The sequence below is a fragment of the Pangasianodon hypophthalmus genome, chromosome 19, assembly GCF_027358585.1.
Source record: "Pangasianodon hypophthalmus isolate fPanHyp1 chromosome 19, fPanHyp1.pri, whole genome shotgun sequence".
Taxonomy (NCBI): Eukaryota; Metazoa; Chordata; class Actinopteri; order Siluriformes; family Pangasiidae; genus Pangasianodon; species Pangasianodon hypophthalmus.
The window spans coordinates 8,944,211-8,967,240 of record NC_069728.1 but is presented as its reverse complement, the minus strand read 5'-3'; the positions used below and the strand labels follow the sequence as shown (position 1 = coordinate 8,967,240).

At 38.0% G+C, this 23,030-nt stretch overlaps 1 protein-coding gene across 2 annotated transcripts; it reads left to right on the top strand.

Moving 5' to 3' along the window:
* Window positions 1–1,537: 1,537 nt before the first annotated feature.
* On the top strand, window positions 1,538–21,903 carry mmut (methylmalonyl CoA mutase). 2 transcript variants are annotated; one of them, XM_026944577.3, is made up of 13 exons: window positions 1,538–1,693; window positions 3,232–3,683; window positions 5,152–5,519; window positions 6,055–6,212; window positions 6,862–7,033; window positions 7,806–8,054; window positions 8,896–9,007; window positions 11,077–11,192; window positions 13,036–13,151; window positions 15,914–16,045; window positions 16,353–16,500; window positions 18,619–18,786; window positions 21,120–21,903. In XM_026944577.3, exons 2-13 carry the CDS (start codon window positions 3,272–3,274, stop codon window positions 21,246–21,248), a joined length of 2,280 nt encoding a protein of 759 aa, XP_026800378.2. In that variant the 5' UTR covers window positions 1,538–1,693; window positions 3,232–3,271; the 3' UTR covers window positions 21,249–21,903. The 2 variants fall into 2 exon arrangements, with proteins under 2 accessions (XP_026800378.2, XP_026800379.2); XM_026944578.3 differs by having other exon boundaries at window positions 1,640–1,739.
* The last annotated feature ends 1,127 nt before the right edge of the window (window positions 21,904–23,030 follow it).

Sequence of the window (23,030 nt, the reverse complement as noted above, 5' to 3'; positions counted from 1 at the left end):
CAAAACAACCTATGAATACACTTTAAAAGGCAATGCTCACAATCCAGTAACTTTATGGTTAAGTGTACGTGTGTGTTTATGATGAAGATCACAGTCAACCACTAACAAGGTTGTTTATTAGTGTTTATTTTAGTTATTACAGTTAAAAGCATAATTGTCTGGTCAGTTGGACTAATACACACTCACTGTCCACTTTAATAGGAACACCTGTACACCTGCTTATTTATGCAGTTATCTAATTAGCCAGTCATGTGGCAGCAGCGCAATGCATACAGTCGTACAGATACAGGTCAAGAGCTTCAGTTAATGTTCACGTCAAACATCAGAATGGGGAAAAAGTGTGATCTCTGTGACTTTAACTGTGGCATGGTTGTTGGTGCCATACGGGCTGGTTTAAGTATTTCAGAAACTGCTGATCTCCTGGGATGTTCACACACAACAGTCTCTAGAGTTTACACAGAATGGTGTGAAAAACAAATAAACATTAAGTGAGCAACAGTTCTGTGGGTGGAAATGCCTTGTTGATAAGAGAGGTCAGAGGAAAATGGCCAGATTGGTTCAAGCTGCCAGGAAGGATACAGTAACTCAAATAACAACTCTTTACAACTGGTGAGCAGAAAAGCATTTCAGCATACACAGAGCATCAAACCTTGAGGTGGATGGGCTACAACAGCAGAAAACCACACTGGGTGCCATGAACAGCAATCTGAGGCTATCATGGGCACAGGCTTACAGAAACTGGACAGTTGGAAGATTAGGAAAAAAAATCACCTGGTCTTTTTCCAGTCTTCAATGTTAATCAGGGTTAAAGTCACAGAGATCACATTTTCCCCCATTCTTATGTTTGACGTGAATATTAACTGAAGCTCTTGACCTGCATCTGCATGATTTTATGCATTGTGCTGCTGCCACATGATTGAATGATTGGATAACTGCATAAATGCAATTATATAGCAATATATACACAGTGACCAAATTGTGATGGCTAGACGACTGGGTCAGGGCCCAAAACAGCATCTAATAAACTTTGTTGCAGACCAAGTACACCCCTTCATGGCTACGGTATTCCCTAATGGCAATGGGAATGTTCAGCAGGAAAATGCACCCTGCCACACTGCAGAAACTGTTCAGGAATGATTTGAGGAACATGACAAAGAGTTCAAGGTGTTGACTTGGCCTCCAAATTGCCCAGATCTCAATCTGATCGAGCATCTGTGGGATGTGCTGGACAAACAAGTCCGATCCATGGAGACCTCACCTCACAACTTACAGGACTTAAAGGATCTGCTGCTAACGTCTTGGTGCCAGATACCACAGCACACCTTCAGAAGTCTTGTGGAGTCCATGCCTTGAGAGATCAGAGCTGTTTTTGCCGGCACAAGGGGGACCTGCACAGTACTAGGCTGGTGGTGTTAATGTTATGGCTGATTGGTGTATATCGCCCCTAGTGGCGCTGTGTGACCCTGCGGAACTAATAATAACGGAACGTTTATTCATCAGCACCAAAATCGCGGGTGTCATTTTATGTTACACATCCGGTTAAGTGTCGCTGTTCGTCGTCTCTGATTGGATGATATCTCTTTAGGGTGTTGTTGTGGGACGTTTCTGATTGGTCGGTTGTGAGTTGTTGGTAAATGTGATTGGCTGGACCTCTTCTCTACTGTCTGCTCGGAAGGTAACAGACGCGCACAAGGTCAGAAAACGTCGTTATTTTATCTGCATTATTAACAGCTTCAGTGGTATGTTCAGTGTACTGTATAAACATTGTCATGAATAGTTCATTGTGATGGTACCTGAGCAGTGTAGCTCGCTGTTGAGCTCCTTCCTGTATCACCTGCCTCAAGTGTTTTCCTCTGAACTGTTCGTGTAGAGATGCTGGTGCGACGCTTAAATAAAACCCTACACTAGTGTATTAAATACTGTAGCAGAGTAGAAGTGCATTAGCTGTAGTTACATCAATACTGAAATCATCTATCACAACTAGTGCTTAGGATTGTGTCACTTGGGCTGCTTTTGCCTTTTATTACCACTTTCTCAGGTAAACCTGTTGTATAGGTGCACTCTGTAAAGCTTTAATTTATGATCTGTTCACTCACACAATGCATTTTTATCCAAATTATCATTAGTAGAGATTATTTATAGGCCAGTGCATTACTGATGTTTGGATTAAACCCCTTCAGTTCAAACAGGTGAATATTTCTAATAACCTCAGTAATGCTGAACTGTGATTTCCAACACCGTACCAAAATAAAAAATCCCAGACCCCATTGATATGTTTCACAGACTCCTGTGGATCTCCGGACCCTTTTCTGAGAACCATGGTACGCCCCATGGTATAGTACCACCGCTGACAAGGTGGCGTTTGGATGCTGGACCTATTCTCAGTACAGCAGTGACACTGTCGTAGTAATGGCATTGCTGTGGGTGTTTCGTTGATCCGAGTGTATCAGGTGTTGCTGTGGTTGTTTACGCCGGCAGCCAACGGGAGTCCTGCGGCCTAGTCATGGGAGTTCTGTCTCTTTTCAATGAGACAGACTAATTGACTGAACTGAGCGATGCGAGCTGAACAGCGGTGTGTCTACAGGGATGCTCGTGGTGGCACTGGCCCTCCGAGAAATTTGATTTCCACAGAAGCTGACAGCTGATAGATCTAACAGCTTGTCAGTCATAGAACTGATGCTGTGTGTTTTGTTGTTTATATGTGTGTTACATGGATTTGGTTATGACAGATTAAAAGTCTTTCTCTTTGTGAACTCACCTCTTGTTTGGCTAAACGCAACATGACTGCCGCACGCATTTACACACAGTTTTAAGTGTGCTGAACTTTTCCTGTCACACGGCGAGCCGCATTTTTCTGTGCACATCTGGCTGAATGCTCCATTAATGAATCAGACAGATGTGCTAGATGTGCAAAGATTGTATTTATAAGTGTATTCTGGATCAGTTGTTTGCTGATCCAGAAAGAAAAATGCGGATACGTTAAAAAAACGTTTAAAATCTGTACAGTACAAAAAATAATATCGGCACCTGAGCCAGCTCACTTCACCTGATGCTGAGTTTATTAGACTAAACCTGTTTACATCTATGGTTCATTGTGTCCAACTTTCATTCTCAGCACTCAGAAGGAACCGTTATTACTAAACTGTCAGTCTTATTAACCAGCACTTAAAAACATCACATTTTAATATAGACATTTAACCCACGTTTTAACATTTTGGCTTTCATCCTCAGGTGTGTCATGAGTGACTAAGCTAGCGTACACCGTCACAGCATGTTGACCGCAGGAAAAGCATGCGCCTCTCTGGCGGCTAAGCGGCTGCTGGCCGTGTCTGGCTCTGCGCCTGCAGTGCTGGATCAGCCGTGCCGCTCCAGACTCTTTCACACATCCATATCTCACAAAGGTGATGTGGAGCTTCACGAGGCTTGGGCTGCGCTGGCCAAGAAACAGCTTAAAGGGAAAAACCCAGAAGATTTGATCTGGCACACACCAGAGGGCATCTCTGTCAAACCTGTGTACACTCAGGCTGACACGGCGGCGGTTAGCGATGAGCTGCCTGGTGTATTCCCCTACAGTAGAGGACCCTACCCTACCATGTACACATACAGACCCTGGACCATCAGACAGTACGCTGGCTTCAGCACGGTGGAGGAGAGCAACAAGTTTTACAGGGACAATATCAAAGGTACAAGTTTCTATTTACACTGTTTGTCTGATTAGGTAAACCTTATCTGGCACACTTCACTAACAAAACTCTGTGCACTTTTTTATGGTCAGATTTGATCACATTTAAATGGTAGTCTCACAAGCCAGACTTCTAGCTGTCACTAAAGAGTCTGGTACTTTTTCGTCCTTAAATACAGCCACCAATCGCCTCCTTTAAAAGGAAGAAGTCATTTCACAAAGCTTGCAGGAAACAACCACAGACTTTTGTTGTAGCAAACACTCAAGAACATCTTGTTTACCCACTAATGGTTCAGTCAGATCTCTGGAATAATTTGTAAAATGTGATGCGATGAACTTTTTTTCGCCGTTCAGTAATTGTATCTTTCCCTGCCAAGTGGACTTCGTCACAGTAATCAAAAGTTTTATGTCCTGTCTGACACCAGTGCACGGAAGTGTGTATGGCCAAACAGACTGCAACTTTCAAGATGGTGAAACTTTGTGGCCAGCTAAATGTACAATAAGTAGCAGATGCAAATAAAGAGGCTTCTTTACCAGCACTAAAAAATGAGTTTTACCTGTTTTTGAATATAATAGTGCACGGACAGCTGCCACATACGACATTTATCAAATATAACTACAGCAATCAAATTTTCTATAATTTTTATTAGATTTTTTTTCACAATGAATAATAAAGTCTACATTTTATCAGACACAGGCAATTGTTAGTATGCACTGCATGCATGTCATAGCACGCAGGGTGTCCATGGGTCTGATATGATCTTAGAGTTTACGTGACTGTTAAGCTAGTCTTTAGTCTGGCAGTTGAAAATTAATATAATTGAATATTAAAGATATTTCACATTGCATAAATTCACTGAGAAGTACAGGGTCATGTGGGCAGAAATTATTTATAATTATTTTATAATTAAGTGATAAAGTACTCAGTTTTAAATAATATTAAACTTGGCATTGAGAGGTATTCTATTTAAGGTGAGGATACATGCAGACACCTTCAACATGCACAAAAAAGTACAGATGAAAACTGAGAAGTGTGAGATAAATTAGAGAAAAAGACTGCATGAAGCTGTTTTTTATGCGAGTCTTCAGCATCACTGAATAAAATGGAGATTACGTAGAAAATGGAAACACTATTGTGACACCTATTTATTTGCAAGAAACAATGCAAAATAAAAAAAAGTAGGTTTTCATTTGACTCACCTTCATACTTTACTACTAATAATATAACACCTGCTTTATGAAGATTGCGCTCTATTTACAGGGTATGGTATTTAAGGTTAGATTTTCACTACACTTCAAGTTCAAATGTTTTAGCCTCTGTTTTGGTGCTTTTATGAATTATTAGGCTGTGTAAATCCTTTTTAAATGTGTAGTACCACTCATTGAACCGTCATTAATTAAACCATCATTAAATACAAGATTTAAAGGTCTGTCCACGCTCAACATTTTTCTTTGCATCTTTCTCACAGCTGGCCAGCAAGGCCTGTCAGTGGCCTTTGACCTCCCCACACACAGAGGCTACGATTCGGACAATCCCAGAGTGCACGGCGACGTGGGTATGGCCGGAGTGGCCATCGACACAGTGGAGGACATGAAGATGCTGTTTGACGGAATTCCTCTGGAGAAGATGTCCGTGTCCATGACCATGAATGGTGCAGTGATTCCCATCCTGGCCATGTTCATTGTGACGGGGGAGGAGCAGGGTGTAGACAAGGCCAAACTCACCGGCACCATCCAGAACGACATCCTCAAAGAGTTCATGGTCCGAAATACGTACATCTTTCCTCCAGAGCCCTCCATGCACGCCATCGCGGACATATTTGCCTACACTTCAAAGGTATGGCTAGAAACATTTGAGTATATCTATTACATTAATTACACTAGTGTAATTATTAGAGAGAAACTCTTTACATCCAGAAAAAGCTGCAATTCAGTAGAATATTACTGATAATTAATTACTGATATTTTAATCAGTAATCATAGAGTTAATAGAAACGTCTAAAATATGGTTCATTTTATTAAAAAACAATTTGTGTATTAGGGCACGTTCATCTCAAAAGCTTTATGTGACTCAGTAATGAGAAAGAAGCTCAAAAATGAATATTTTAATAATTAATAAAATTATTAGGAAGGTAATTAATGTGAATGTATACACATAAAATTTGTGTATACAAATATCTTGCACATTTATTCTATATATAAGTCAAATTTATGTATAAAAATATATTTAGAAGCATCATTAATATGTATTATAATAAGTAATACATTAATAAATATTAGTAATGATACATTCATATTACCTGATTAAACAATCCTGACTTTTCTGACTTTTCCTGATTTTTCCCAGATGACTATGTGTCTTTGTCCCACAGAACATGCCCAAGTTTAACTCCATCTCAATCAGTGGCTACCATTTACAAGAGGCTGGGGCTGATGCTGTCCTGGAGCTGGCCTACACCATTGCTAATGGACTGGAGTACTGCAGAACTGGCCTAAAGGCAGGCCTCACCATTGATGAATTTGCACCCAGGTCAGCTCTCACTTTCGCCTCAGTGTATATAGAGTATCGCATTAGAAATTCTGATTTACGCACTATGTCTTCCAAGACATTAAAATAGCTTTGTTGTTATTCATTAAATGTTTGATATCTTCATTTTTCTGAACACACACTGCAACAACTGAGCAACCACAATTAAGGTTTCATAATTTACAATATTTTACCACGTGTCTATTATATTGTCCCCTTTACCATGTGTGTGTGGGTCTGTTATCCTCTGATCTGTTCTGCAACATCAGATAAACTCTGTTGAAATGGCAATAAGGTTTACTTTCAGACTTTACATAGAAGGCATTTATTAACAGTTCTGTAGGGCATCACTGACAACACTGGATGGCATCTCAGACTTTTAACTGACTCGGCATTCAGAGTGAAATCCAGCTTTTAAGTCGTTGCATTAAATGTCCATTTCATTAAAATTTAACTTTTAAATCATATAAAAATCAGCTGTGTTTATTCCATGTATAAGTACAGATGTATTTTAATGAAATGTGCATGAAAGCCATGATGTATAACTCAGTTTTGATACCATTCATAATCAACAGGGTTTCAAACATGCTTAGACCCCAATTTATCTATTATTTTTAGCAAATGTTTTGACCCCATTGGTTATGTTTCCTAGGTTGTCTTTCTTCTGGGGTATTGGTATGAACTTTTATATGGAGATAGCCAAGATGAGAGCTGCACGGCGTCTCTGGGCTACGCTGCTTAAAGAAAAGTTCCAGCCCAAGAACTCCAAATCTCTACTTTTAAGGACTCACTGTCAGACATCAGGATGGTCTCTGACTGAGCAGGTCTGTAACCAGAGAGGCTGTTAAACTCCTTTGTGAATTTCAGTTCCTTAAATGATTAAGTATTTGAAAGCATTAGAATATTTATGAGTCTGTAAAGTTATACTGCCACAGAGGAGGTGACATACTTTTATCATAAACTTTCAGATTTCAGATTAGCTTTATTTATCTAATTACAGTAATGCTCTCCTTTCACTGTTGTTGCACAAGATTTTTCATTTCTTATGTTACCTCAAATCCACGTCCAAATCTACCTTCAACTGGACTTCATGCAGGAAATATTATTTCTATTAACGTCCTTTTGAAGAAATCTCAAATGACTCCCTATTCACTATATATGCTCACTACATAGGGTATAACATAAATAGTGTTCTACAGCAGAGGTTCCCAAACACTGGGGCGCAAAGACCTTAAACATTAGAAAGTGATCTTAAACACTAGAATGTGTTTTTGCCCTTGAATACATAAACACTGTGAAAGTTAGTGTTAGTGTTTAACTGTTTTATTTGTTCTAACAGTCCTATTAATTTGATATAGTGTGACTCCAGCTTAGGTCAAAATTTACAGCACTGAATATCACTCTTCCAAGGGTCTTTCAAGGTAACAGGAGTAACACTTTAGTTAGAGACTTGTCGTTTTGTCTTCACAGCCCGGTTTCTAATTGAGTAATGAAGCATGAGTGCCTAGAGGTCAGACACACTCTGCTGCCCTCAGTCTTCACAGATTTGTTAAAGGCTTAAGCTAAAGTTCCTCTATTTGATGTGATTTTCCACAGGACCCCTACAACAACGTGATCCGTACAGTGATCGAGGCCATGGCTGCAGTGTTTGGAGGTACACAATCCCTGCACACCAACTCTTTTGATGAGGCGCTGGGTTTGCCCACAGTGAAGAGCGCCCGTATCGCCCGCAACACCCAGATCATCATCCAGGAGGAGTCTGGCATCCCGAAAGTGGCCGACCCCTGGGGAGGCTCCTACATGATGGAGACGCTTACAGATGACGTGTACAATGCAGCCCTCAAGGTCAGAAAGAAAGAAAGAAAAGTGTTAGAAGCCCTTTTAACCCTGTTACAGAGCTGAATTATGTGCCGTCAACGCCAAAATTATTGGCACCCTTCATATAAATGAATAACGTATATAATGGGGGATACCTTGAGCATCTCTATATGCATATGCTCAAGGTATCCCCCATTATATATGTTATTCATATAAAAATGTTTGTTTTGTGGGCAAAAGAAATTGAAGAACATATGAATCTGCATTTCAGCCTCCTTTATGTTTGTAGATCTGCACATTTGGACTGGTCTTTTACATTACATTCCAGGGTAAAAATCTGGAAGCCAAGACGGCCATTAGAATCATTCATTTTAGCACCCACGCTACAATCATTTCTGTGATGATTTGGGCACAAACAAGCCTGTGTAAGATTTCTTTTTGTTAGAGAAAGGTAACTGTTATATCCAACTGGTTGAGTGGAAACTCTGATTCACTGTGTTCAATGTTTACCTTCTACAGTCATTTTTGCCCATTAACTTTAAGAGGGTCAGTCATTCTGGTGTTATCTGTTTTGTTTTGAATTATTGCTGACAGAGCAGGTGGAAGCTTTAACGTTCTTCCCTTCTTACCTGCTTAATGGCATTACTTATTCCATGAAATACAATATAATAATTGCTGTTAAAAGAAAATGGATGCAGTTTTGCACAATGCATGTTCCAGATAGAAATCTACACTGAAATACAAATGTTTTAATTTGTGCTGTCTGAGCAAGTGACTGACTAAAACTGCATTCAAAAACAGTGCAGTACGTTCTAACAACCTTGTATCGATTTTTTTCTGAGGACTTGATCATTTTCTCTTTGCCCAGTTCATCAATGAGATTGAAGAGATGGGAGGAATGGCTCGAGCCGTGGCTGAGGGAATCCCGAAACTGCGAATTGAGGAGTGTGCTGCACGCAGACAAGCTCGTATTGATTCAGGTAAAAACACACAAATTAAAAAAGCAGGGAGTTAGAATATTTATGTAAAAGTGCTGAATGAAGAGGGAAGAAACATAATGGCTTTTCTCTTAATAGTAGCTGTATGGAGAAGAAATTTCCAGCTCTAGTGCACAGTGAGGTTTAGGTGCAGTATATCCTGTATATTACGAAGCACATAGAGGTTATAGAGGTTCACATGCCTTATTTTATACTTACGTTTCTTGCTGTTACTGATTCATGTTTTTTTTTTTTTTTTAGTTTATTTTGATGTTATATGCATGGGCTGTGTTTCTATAGCATCTGTTTATGCCAGATTGATATTTGTTAGTTGATATCCTTGAGTAAATGTAAGCATTTTTTTCATGCATTTTACAAAGCTTCTGTAAAATCATTTGTTCTATTTCCTGTATCAGCTTTGAGTCTGATGAAAAGCACTATTTGGTTTAATAAGATGGTCTTCCTAGGATTTCATGAATGATTACAGTGTTTACATGATACCACAAGAGGGCACAACAACTCCACAGCCAGAGAACCCCTTCGTATGATTTGCATGTAACAGTTATTTGGTATTTGTAAGCAGTTCTTCTGTAAAACAGTTGCTGTCATATATGTAAACAAGTCTCAGTGAAAAAAGAGAAAAATGTTAGCAAGTTTTTAGGATGTTGCTTGGTGTAGTGATAAAAAAAAATGGATCTTACTTGTCACTATTTTGTGCATAATTTTAAAAATGATTATTAATTACTATTTCCAAATGTATAGTTCATGTTTAATAATTAACCTACATTTATTAGTAAACCTTCCAGTTGTCATGGCCTCAGTTATCATGAGTAATAACAGCACAAACAATCTTGGGAGAAATGTTCATCATCATGTTTTTGATGGAAATGTTGACCCTCTAAAGAGCTTCCGTGTGTGAATGTTTTTATTTTTTTTATCGTGTTCACCGGTTTCCTCATCTTGTCAAGCTGCTGACCCTCTGCAGACGGAATTTCTGCTCTTATCACAAACCCAAAAGTGCCACTATTATATCAAACGAGATTTTAGGCAGAGCCCTATGTAAGCCTGCCCAAACCTTGATTTCAAAACTCTTTATCTGTCCTGGTTTCCCGGGACATCTGTGCTCTGTGCTTTCATGTTCAGACAAGCTGATAATAATTTTGATAACTGTTTGCACTTCACCTCCAGGCAGGTCTGTGAAAGCAGCAGGGATTTGGTTCACTACCTGCAGCCTGTAATGATTTCTGTATGGAGAATGAAGCAGTTGGAGGGTTTATATTAGAAGAAGGATGGATGTATCGCTCAGGTTTTCGGCCAGCAGGTTATCACAGTCTGATTGTAAATAGTGATTTACCTCTTCTTCTCTATTGTTTTGCTTTTGTAAAGAATAAGATTTGGTTTGATAAAGCAGTACTTAATTTTAATTCCTGATACACAAGTGATTCTTTCACATAGTTAATTCAGTATTCAGTATCCACAGTGCATTACAGTCCTTTCCCATGCATGGTTGGTGAATGGCAATCTGAAGATGATTGTTTTCTGTCTGATTTTCAGCCAGTAGAAATTGTGGACCCACATTTTCTTGCATGCTATTTTGTCACCAGTTCTGGTATTTTGGGCTAAAGATCATTTCACATCAAATATGCATGAAAAATCAAACTGCAAAGACACTCATTTTATGGCGATTAATGTAGAAGCGTATTGCAATCTGTGGTGCTGAAGAGGTGGTTAAACTGTGTATGGTGTAAAACGAGATATACATCCTGGACCCACATTTTCAGCAGTGTCATCCTGAGATTATTGACAGGCTCTTCCCTTCTTAGGACTGTAGGACTCCGTTACTTTAGCGCAGGATTTTTGGGAAGTGTCTTGTGCTCGAGTGTTTTGGATGTTCTGTGCTGATGTGTGTTCACATCTGCTGTTAGAGCAGATTAGGGTTCTAAACACTCCGGGAAAACAATCTGATAAGCCATATTTCTGTATTGTTTTTTAAAATTTGGTCTAATGTGATGTTCTTGTTTTTGTGATGTAATGCTAAACTCCTTTCTAAACTTTGCTCATTCCTCGTTCAGGCTCTGAGGTCATTGTGGGGGTCAACAAATATCGTCTTGAGAGCGAAGAGACGGTGGAAGTTCTGGCCATTGATAACACTATTGTGCGGCAAAAGCAGATTGAGAAACTCCAGAAGGTCAGTTCACTATCTTTGGGAATTATGTATGTGTATAAGAGGATTAAAAACTCCCAAAGGAGTAGCTGAGTAGCCTTTTTGAAGTGTAATGGTGTTTAAATGCAGTTCACTCTGACTAAAACAGCTTTTACAGATTTTTTTTTTTTTTTTTAATAAATCTGAAGCCATTATAGGTGCTTTTACAATACAGCTTGCCATTAGAGAAAATTAGACTTAATTTTACAATAGACAGTCATTTTATGCTATAGAGTATAATATATATTTAGGGAATAATTATGGTCGGCACATTTTGTGTGTGGGGCACATGACTGATCACATTATTATTATATCACATAGATTTTTTTATGCGTATATATTTTTTGTCAGTTTAGATACCAAACAGAGAGAGTGTGCTCGCTGAAAGGTCTGAACACAGAACACTGTAGTTTAGCCTTAAAAGAAAGAAAGAAATCATGTTGTAATATATTTTTGTATTAAACTGAACACTGTTTTAAATTTTCTGCCTTGTTGCCTGTGACACATAAGCATTCCTGAAATGATAACCACTTGGCTTAATGTACGTTAAGAACACTTAATGTAAAACAGTGGGGTCCAGACATCTGAGACCACATTGAAAATCTGGGATTTATTTTCATTTAAAATTGGAAATAAACGGAAGGTTTTAGCATTTTGAAATATTTAAAACAAAGAAAGTAAATGTTCAATATCGTAAATATTTAATATTTTAAGATTCTGCACTATTTCTAGGTCCCTATTTAAATGTAAGCAAATGTGTGAAATTGACCATGTTAACTGCTTTGTACAAAAGGTCAGATTTTCCTCATGCCTAATCTCTTCTATTGAAGCATGTGTTCAGAGGACATTGTGATGGATTTGATCTAAAAAAAGGTTTTGCACAAACTTGTGGAGTCTGTGCCAGCTCGAGTGCACACTGTCATTAGAGCAAAAAGGGGCATACCAATAACTAAGAAACTCTGAAAGATTCTACTTTTCATTTTTCAACAACTTTTTTTTGACAACTACTTTTCAAGTTGTTGTCAATAATATAATTTGTAATGAAAATTGTTGTATTAAGGAATGCAAAATAGAGGCATTTTTACTAGTGGTCTCACTTTTGGACCCCATTGTATGCCAGATTCAAGGTCCAGGGGCCAAACACAGCCCTCTGCCTCATTTCATTCGCCCTGCACAAAAGTCCAAAAAGTAATTGAACTGACCCATAGTACATTACTACTCAACAATTTGCATCTGAAAAACAGTGCTTAGTGATCGCCTCATTTCACACACTCCAAGTACAGCATGCATGAGCTCATACATCTCACTGGGCTGGAACACTTGATAAAATAAATGACTGTTTGCTGCGCTTGATGCCACAATTAAAAAAGATTCAGAGACGCATCGGGTGTTGGCCTTTAGTATTCTTCAAATGTTTTCAAATATTTGAAGAAAGGTAATGGAGCATAAAGATAAGAGAGTTGGGAGACTAAGGGCACTGTATGGCCAAAAGTATGTGGACACTTGTGCGTCACACCCATATGTGGTTTTTCCCCCAAACTGTTGCTACAAAGTTGGAAGCACACAATTGTCTAGAATGTCTTTGTATACTATATCATTACAATTTCCCTTCACTGGAACTAAGAGGCTCAAACCTGTTCCAGCATGACAATGTCCCTGTGCACAGAGCGAGCTCCATGAATACATGGTTCTCTTCACGTTGATCTGTTAGACATGTTTTAATAGGTCTCCAAGTTTTGTTGCTCGAGCTCTGGTTGAATGGCAGCTTGCACAGTCGGAGCAGGGCTATAACAGGCTGTGATGAGGCTGCAATGTGCTTGTTTTAAAGGTGAGGGAGAGCAGAGACGGCGAGGCGGCGAAAAGGTGTCTGGCTGCTATACAGCAATGTGCTCAAACCAGGGATGGAAATCTGCTGGGGCTGGCTGTGGAGGCTGCTAGGGCAAGGTGAGTCAGGCTCATTAAATAGGCTTTTCTTGACAACATACAAGAGATATTATAGGGCAGCAATGGTATAAAATAAAGGCATTTCACAGTAGACCATTGAAGAGTGTCTTACAACTTACATGCTGGACTGAACTTTGAGGATTGTAACACTGATGCACAACTGTAGTTTAAATGTTTTAAGAAGGTAAAAAATGAAGGATGCTTATTTGGGGTGAAAGTAACAAAAGTAGTAAGTGTAAAAAAAAAAAAAGGTAGTAAGTGATAAATGTAGATTTGTATAAATAAAATTTGTAAAGATTTTGAAGTAAAAATTGAGCTGATCTTAATGTGAGTGAATTAAAAACAACAAATAAGCAGCAATTTTATAAACTTAAATATGATTTGTTTAAAGTAGTGCAGATTTAATTTTTTTAATTGAGAAAAGTCAGTTACAGCAGTTCGCACAGAGAGGACACCACGGGGCCACAGCAAGATGCAAATAAAACCCTAAACAATCCCATTATCCACTCCCACCCTCCCCTCACAGTCGTAAAATAAATAAATAAAATAAAAAAAGAATAATAATGAAAAAAAGAATAAAAATGATTAAATAAACAATAAAAGATGGCCATCTACTAGCAAATCTCTATATGAGTAAATACTGCAAATATTGATAAAAATATGAGTTGTTATATATAGTGTTGTGTTATAGATATATAATTAAATATAGTGACTGTAACAAATATTCTTTGAGAAGACGAAAGGTGAAAAAATATTAATGAAATAGTAAATTAGTTTATTAGTGTGTATGAAATGTCAGTTACTCTATGGTAATTTCTTGTTTGTAGAGCTGTTGGGGAAAAGCAATGTAGCACTCACAAATGTGCAGTTATACTGAATATCAGCACAGCTGTGATTAGCTACGACTGTACTGAATCACCGAATCCCAGCAGTGCTGATATTCAGTATAACTACAATCTTGCTTGTGCTTGTGCGTAATCATTTCATAGAGTTGTTTTTGGTTACACTGGGTTATTTCACCATGTAATCATTGAGCCTGGGCAGTTTTGTTTTACATTTTATATATATATATATATACATATATATATATATATATATATATATATATATATATATATATATATATATATATATATATATATATATATAGTGTCACTGTCTCTCCTCAGCCAGTCAAGACTGCTCGATACACTGTTCAACTGCCATTCATGCCTCAGAACCCCCTATTTAAAATACCTGGTAGAGTCAGTTTTAAACAAAGCGAGGCTGACATAACAGAAATCACTCACATTAAAAAAGTGGGGGGAAAAAAAGCAGATGTAACAAAAATATTCATGATGAACAGGACAGACTGAAATGCATCCATAAGTGATGGCTTGGATGTTAAAAAAAATAACTCAATAAAATAATAAATGATTATCCAATTGCATTTCTAATGAAAACTGAGATTTTTTTAATCTATGTCTATTAATCACCTTCCTTTTTGTGAAGTGATATTTTGACTAGCTGCATGTTTACCAGCTGCACGTTAACCCTAGCATTGTGGTTTGAATGATAAATGCTGAAGTGATTATAAATGATGAGCGTGGCTAATAGTTAATAAAATGTCCGCTTTTTAAATCAAGGTATTTGTTTTATCCAGTCCACTACCATTACACTTCATACCTGCTTGCAATGCACTACAATCCGACCACAATACTACACTAGTGTTTATTTTAAGGACTGCATAGTTTTTACACATCTTTTAACATCACACATTTAAAGTACCTGTGAAATCAGAAACACAAGTGCTACATTCACAATGTATTTCAGAGACTTTCTCAATACTTCTGTCTCAGTAAACTCTTTCAGGGAGTGTTTAGTTTGAGCTCAGTGTACAATATCAGGACAAAAGCCTAATGGCTTTAACGTATCATTTTTAACATTCCAATTATTAGAGGAGGTAAACCAAAAGTTAGCCTCAGAACTGTCATGCTAAGTTAGTTAACTTAGCTAACTAACTAACATAGATAGTGGTAGCAAATAAAGTTCTGATTAATGATTGTTGAACAAAATCTTGGGTGTTAAATCAATTAACTCGAAAGGCTCAGATACGGAAATGCCGTTCATTTCTACCTGTGACAAATGCAAGCTAGCTTGCTAGCAGTTAATTAGCTGGCTAGCTAACTTGGCTAATTATGGTTATGGTATATTTTAACTGGTGTATTGTGCAACTGCTACTGAACAATACACACAAAATATGGCAAAGTTAATTGAGACACTGATACACACTTGGGTTTACCTGTGAATTTGTTTACAAGAATTTAATTAGCCAGCTGGCTTTTTTTGGATTGAAAGACTTGGGTACATTTCATGCATATTTATGTAAATTGACTTTTTTTTTTCTTAATGGATGAAGGTTGTAGAGGTTTGTACAAGATTTACATTTACGGCATTTGGCAGATGCTGTTATCCAGAACGACTTACATTTATTTCATTTATACAACTGAGCAGTCGAGGGATAAGGGCCTTGCTCATGGGCTCAGCAGTGGCAGCTTGGCATTGCCGGGATTTGAACTCATGACCTTCCGAACAGAACTCCAACATATTAACTGCTGAGCTGCCACTGCCCCTCTGAGAGCCTCCATAACTTTTTTTAGTAGTAGATGTCGTTTTAAGACACATAATGCTGTGTGCTTCATTTAGTAACACACCACAGTGTACTAAATTGTCTGAATTAATGTGATCACACACAGATTAAGTGCTTTTTTTTGGCTGTTCAGGTGTTCTGTGGGTGAGATCACGGATGCGATGAAAGCTGTTTTCGGGGAGCACAAGGCCAGCACGCGGATGGTGAGTGGAGCATACCGCAGCGAGTTCGGTGAGCACGAGGAGATCACACTCGCACACAGTCGGTAAGATGCTGAGGATTTTATTTATATTAACGTTCCCCACTCTTAAACGTTTCAATCCCCAGAGGGCTTAGCTTTTACGAGTCATTCTGCCTAGACTGTCAGGCAGCTTTAAAGCATTCTTAATCTCAAGTCTCATGGGTTTAAATGTTTTTTTGAACATTGGCTATAAAAGCAGCACTTGAGCACTCGGGTTTTAAAAAAAAAAAAAAAAAAAAAAAAAAAAATCCTTTCCTAATCCTCTCCCAGGGTGTGTGTGTGTGTGTGTGTGAGTGAGCTGTCTTGCATCCTCCTGTGGTTTATTTTTCAGGGTCGTGCAGTTTAAGAAGCATGAAGGCAGAAATCCTCGTCTGCTGGTTGCCAAAATGGGACAAGACGGACATGACAGAGGGGCAAAGGTCATCGCCACGGGATTCGCTGACCTGGGCTTTGATGTGGACATTGGACCACTTTTTCAGGTGAGTCACAAATCTGCAAAACATAAGTTATAAACTGTTAGAGATTTATATTAAATTAAATTAAAAAATTAAAACATAAATTACAATTCACAAAGTCCAAAAACACGCTGTGTGACACAAGCGATGATGTTCAGTTTAATTGCTGAGAGGTGCACCTTTATTATTCTTATCTTATATTATATATGTTATATTCTTATCCAGCTATAAATGTAGCTTCTGTACAACCCGTTGCACAGAATAATCAAAGAACAATATACATGGGTCTTTCTTTTTATTTTTCTCTTTATATTTTTGGGCATGTGATCTTTATGCTTTGTGACAGCACTGTGCATCCATGCACAAATTGCCTACATTGTTTTTTTCCTCTGTTGGATGTTTTTCCTCATGGGTTCCTGTGTGAAAATGTGTAACACTCCTCTGTTTTGGGGAATTTTGAAACAGCTGCTGTTGGAATCTGTTCATGTGTATACAGTAAGCATGGCCTGTTGTGGTAGAGTGCAAAGATCCAAAAGACACCTAAAGAACTGAAAGACTCAGTGATGTAATATTGATCAGTTTGCCTGGTGAATTGTATTACAGAATGGACTGTGACTTTCCAGGATTTGTCTCAATTTAACATCTATCACTGTGTCTTTTGTGTATCGGAACATTTTTATATTGTGGTTTGGCTCAAAATACATTCTGATGTGTAAGGTGGCATTCTTCCCAGGAACGTGGTCTTTCAGCCATGTCCAATTAGTGGTAGCGAATAAAGTTCTGATTAGTGATTGTTGAACAAAATCTTGGGTGTTAAATCAATTAACTCGAAAGGCTCAGATACGGAAATGCCGTTCATTTCTACCTGTGAAATGCAAGCTAGCTTGCTAGCAGTTAATTAGCTGGCTAGCTAACTTTTAGTGGTAGCAAATTAGTGGTAGCAAATAAAGTTCTGATTAGTGATTGTTGAACAAATGTCCAATTAGTCCTTGTGTTAACATATTTTTAACAGCTAATATGGGTTCAGGTTAATAATAAGATACTATACACCTGTTTTATACATCTGCATATTGAACAAAAAATTTAACAGGATGCTTAATAAGGTAGGCTATTCTTCATTAAGTACTGTTTATATTACATGAGTTGTAATAAACATTTAAACTTAGCTTGCCGGAAAGGATGCCTGCTGCTCCTCTGGTTCAGGTAAAATCTAGGGCAGTGGTGTCAGACATGTGGACTGGGACAGGACTGATGTAGGTCCACCAAATGAATTTTAAATCTGTGTTCTAAATTAAAATCATCATGTGGACCGTAACTGAATTGAAAGATTTTAAAACTCCATAGCAAACTCTCTGCTGCATCCAGGCAGCCTTTGATCACTGATTCAATCTGGGCTAAAGTAATCACTCCTGTCACTGCTGTGATTGGGAAGTTTATATTCGCTAGTGTGTGTGTGTGTGTGTGTGTGTGTGTGTGTGTGTGAAGCCCTGTGCCTGAAGCCCTGAGTCATGCCAGTGAAACCTTAGCCATGTTTAATTTGGTTACATTCTAATGTACAGCTTTTGTTTTGTTATACAGTAGTAAAAATCTGAATGGTTCACACACACACAGTCATTAAGTTTCACTTATTGAACGTTTATAATGTTGAATGTTGTCAGTTGAAAATGGAAACCTAAGGTACACATTCAGGCAATGCATATTTTTGCTGTGTCAAAAATATGTCGTATCGTGACACCACTGTATCGTATTGAAGTTGAATTTTTTTGTATTGTTACACCCCTTTTAGATACCTCAGTCAAAAGCTAGCAATCTCTCAGAGCTTATCAAAAGTTATTCCCTTTTTTTTTTCCTTTTTTTTTTAATACCTTCTTGTTCTTTGAGCTTTGATTCAGGCATGTTTGTTAGAGAACCATGGAGAAAGGGAGTAAAAGAAATCTTTACATTCCATCTCATTTAAGTACTTTCTGACTTATTTTATGATAATTTTCAAATGAAAGCCTTACTTAACATCTGCACTACATCTGCACCATTGAAGAATGAACTTCATTTGCCCAACCAGTCTGTGGGTGTATGAAGGTCAAACAAAAGCTCTGAGATTCCTGTGTTCTGTCTCACTGTGTTCTGTTGTTTTTACCATGACAGACCCCACGAGAGGTGGCTCAGCAGGCTGTTGATGCAGATGTGCATTGCGTAGGTGTCAGCACGCTGGCGGCCGGACACAAAACCCTCGTCCCCGAGCTCATTAAGGAACTGCGCAGTCTAAACCGGCCAGACATCCTGGTCATTTGCGGTGGAGTAATCCCCCCACAGGTAAAACATGACTGTCTAAACAGCCAGTAATAAACAGATCAAGCTATATAGAATGATCAGTTTTGGTTTGGACTGTGACTTTCCGGAGTTTGTCTCAGTTTAACATCTATAACAATGCCTAACTTAATATGTTTTCTCAAACTGTAGTATCAGTTCAACACTGCACAGTATATGTAGCAAGTTGATTTTCCATAGCTGAGCTGAACAGTTCCAAAATTCATTTCCTGCCCTTGTCTTGGTAGCAAATCAGCTATAGCAGTGAGCATAATTCAGACAACTATTGAATTATATGGTGAAACAAATCATACACTCACTGAGCACTTTATTGGGAACACCTGTACACTTACTCATTCATGCAATTATCTAATCAGCCAATCATGTGGCAGCAGTGCAGTGCATAAAATCATGCAGATACAGACCAGCAGCTTTGGATATTGCTCACATCAACCAACAGAATGGGAAAAAAATGTGATCTTGGTGATTTTGGCCTTGGCATTATTGTTGGTGCCAGACGGGTTTGGTTGGAGTATTTCAGAAACTGCTGATCACCTGGGATTTTTACGCACAATAGTCTCTAGAGTTTACTCAGAATGGTGCAATAAAGAAAAAACATCCAGTGTAGTGGCAGTTCTGCGTGATGGTGCAGCATGATAATGCACCATGCCACAAAGCAAAAGTCATCTCAAACTGGTTTCAAGAACATGACAATGAGTTCAGTGTTCTTCAGTGGGCTTCCCAGTCACCGGATTTGAATCCAATAGAACACCTTTGGGATGAGCTAGAACAGGAGATTCGCAGCATGAAAATTTACCTGAAAAATCTGCAGGAATTGCGTGATGTAATCATGTCAACATGGAGCCGACGCACAAAGGAATGTTTCTAACAGCTTGTGGAGGCCCTACCCTGAATTAATATAGTGTTCCTAATAAAGTGCTCTGTGAGTGTATATTCCATTGTCTGTTGTTCCTCTAACATGGTTTTATATGTACGCTACCAATTTTGATACCAGTTGTGGTATTTTAAAAAATTTAAAATGATTGTCATGGTATAGTACAGATTGCTGTGGATGCATAAAACAAAATGTGTCTTATTACTGCTGCTAATTAATAATAATAATAAAAAAGTGTATTATTGTAATAGTTCTTTTCCTGTGGCTGAGCAACTATAGATAAATAAAATCTGACTGCAAAATGCCTAATATCAAGATGCTGGCTTCAAAACAGGAACAACAATGGTTACAGTAATAATAAATACACATGCCCACCGTCTTATATAGGATTGCTAATCTTGTATAGCCTAGCTACAGTCATGGGAAAAAGAAGGTATAAATGAATACCCTCAAAACATCAGTGAACTGAAATAATGTTGTAAAGAAGACTGGGTCACAAGTTCTCCAAAATGATATGAGAGACTGATAAACAACTACAGAATATGTTATTGGTAATTTTACATGTTACTAAAGTAATGGTGGTTCTGTATGTTACTGAATTATAAGGTGTACTTATTTTTCCCACCTGGTTTTTCAATGCTGGTTTACTTTTTGGGAAAAATAACACTGAAAGTGGTTGTGGGTTTTTTTTTTCTTCCACCTGAGGTTATTTGTTTGTTTATAGAAGTTGGTGAGGACCACACAATCATTTATTAGGCCCTGATAAATAAAAACTAGAATAGAATTGAAGGAGGGTGTACTTTCTTTTTCCCATGAATGTATAGTTAAGCAATATCACATGAGCAAGAGTGCAGTTATACTGAATGTTGGAACGGCTGTGATTCGGCCGCAAGCATGAGCCCGTAGGAGGAGTGCAACCATATAACCTTGATTACGATACAGCATAATTTGACTATGTGGTGTGATGTGATTAATTAATCAACTAAGCATAAAACTTTACGCAGCACAGCTCCCACTGTCTGTCTGGTTTCTCAAACTTCTGATTTGATATATATATGTTGATATTTTTATCTTGATAAGGATAGTTCTACTCAAACATTCTCATTTTGTGCTCGTAGCCAGGTTGTTTTTTGCTAGTCTTTATACAGTTATAGAGTAAACTGACATGGTAGAGCACGTATGCAGAGGCACAGTTGACTCCATTTATTTAGTTAATTAGCCTGAGTCTTAAGACATAGGAAATGTATTAGGAGCGCTTCTGGTGGGTTTTGTGGATAGGATTCTGGGACTATAAGAGCTACATGTATTAGTTTAAGTGTGCCACATGCAGGAAACTCAACTGCGTATCATCTTGTGATTGTTTCTGCAGAAATGGAGTACTTAGAAATGTTCCTGCTTTATTTCAAATTTCAATAACTATATATTTGCATCATATGTCATGCAGGACTACGAGTTTTTGTATGAGAGTGGCGTTTGCTGTATTTTTGGTCCCGGGACCAGAATCCCTCAAGCCGCAGTGGAGGTCATCGATAACATAGAGAAGAGTCTGGAGAAGAATCGCCAAGCCTTGTAACTGGAACTGAATAATACTTTGTGTATTCTCTGATGGTGTTTGATTTCATACAAGTTGTTGACATTTGATGAGAGTGTGGTTATTAAGCATTACTTTGTGACTCTTTCAGATTCCACCACTGCTTTATTTGAGAAATTAAAGTAAAAATCTATCTCCTGGAATAGTGGGATTATATAAAATAACCCAGACTCATTAAGAAGTGATCATGAAAGCTATCATACATTGATTTGTGCTATTTCATGGTGTACTTTTTTATGGAGGTTACTGCTTTTGATTGATTTATGAACTCTATTTTTATTATTTGCTCATAAACATCAATTATGACTTCTGTAATGTCTACTAGATTAATTCAATGACAATTGACTGGCACTGGAGTGTACCATTTCATCATTGTCAGTGTTAAATGGCTATCCTTTAAGACTGGTTATATTTACAACAGGATATTAAATACATGACCATTCTATGTACAACAATATGAATAAGGATAAGCATATATAAATAATTCTGTATAATAATGTAGGTTTAAAGTGTTACTTTGCTCTCTCTGGTCAGTGAGTTGGGTATTCCAGCAGTGCCTTATGGAGGCCGAGCTTTTAGTTAAGTTCTGCAGTTGGAAAGGATCTGTAAATAAAGATGTATTTGAGAGAGATAGCAATCTGTTTTCCCTTTCATAAATCAAGTGATAAACTTGCTTGTGTTCACTTTGTGAGATGCACACACACACTCCATGGCTGCTTCCTACCTACATTTCATCGAAATGCACAGGAATTTTTTCAGTGTCAGTTTGATCCGATGCTACCTACAATAGTCCAAACGTCTGAGCCCACTAGTGAATATGCTTCTGTTTGGCATTGTTTTTCAATTTATCACTAAGGTTCACATTACAAATGATATTATCAGCAACAACTTGAGTGAAAAGTAGAATCTTAGAAATATTTACATGAATTTCAGAATTTCTTAGTATTTGGTATGTCCCCTTTTGCTTTAATGACAGTGTGCACTTGAGCTGACACAGATTCCACAAGTTTGTGTAAAATGAGACAGTCAAGGAACCAGTGGGATTACTGTAAATAGGATACAGTGGGATTTACAATCCACAGAATGTCTGTTAACATACCTTTCCAAATTAACTGAACTACCTTCTTTTCGATTTGCAAATCCCTGTCTTGCTGCGAGATGGTGCATTAGACATGCAGGTAGATATGCATCCGCTCACTTCCAGGGTATGTTTGCCCACCTGACCATTGTCGGCAATTTTGTTTACATGCACCCCCATGAAGATCAATACTGCACAAAGTAAAATGACTGGTGACACCATAAGCTTTTAAGCCACCTGAAAGAACTTACCTCTAATCTCTCTTTCAGTCTAAAAAGTCAATAAAATGAATACCTTTCATTTGAATTTTTCTTGATATTGATCCTTTTAACATCTGTAGAATGCCTATAGAATATATAGAGGTCATACCAATAGTAATTATACTGCTAAGCATGAAACCGTGTAGTAGAAGCGGCATGTTGCTGCATAAGTAGGAACGGTCAATAGAGCTGTCTGAATTTTACTCTTCTGGATGCTGAAATGCAGGTTAGCAAATTACTTTCACCCTCCTTCAGAGATGCAATCACAATTTCAAAGACGAATCTATTATGTGGACAATTTTGAATAGCCTGTTGATCAGGTATTAAAGACAGAATGTTGCCATTTTCAGTAAAGAGTACTGAATAGTTCATGAATGGTATCTATACTTGTAAGTTAGCAGTGTGAAGAAGCAATGTGAATTCATA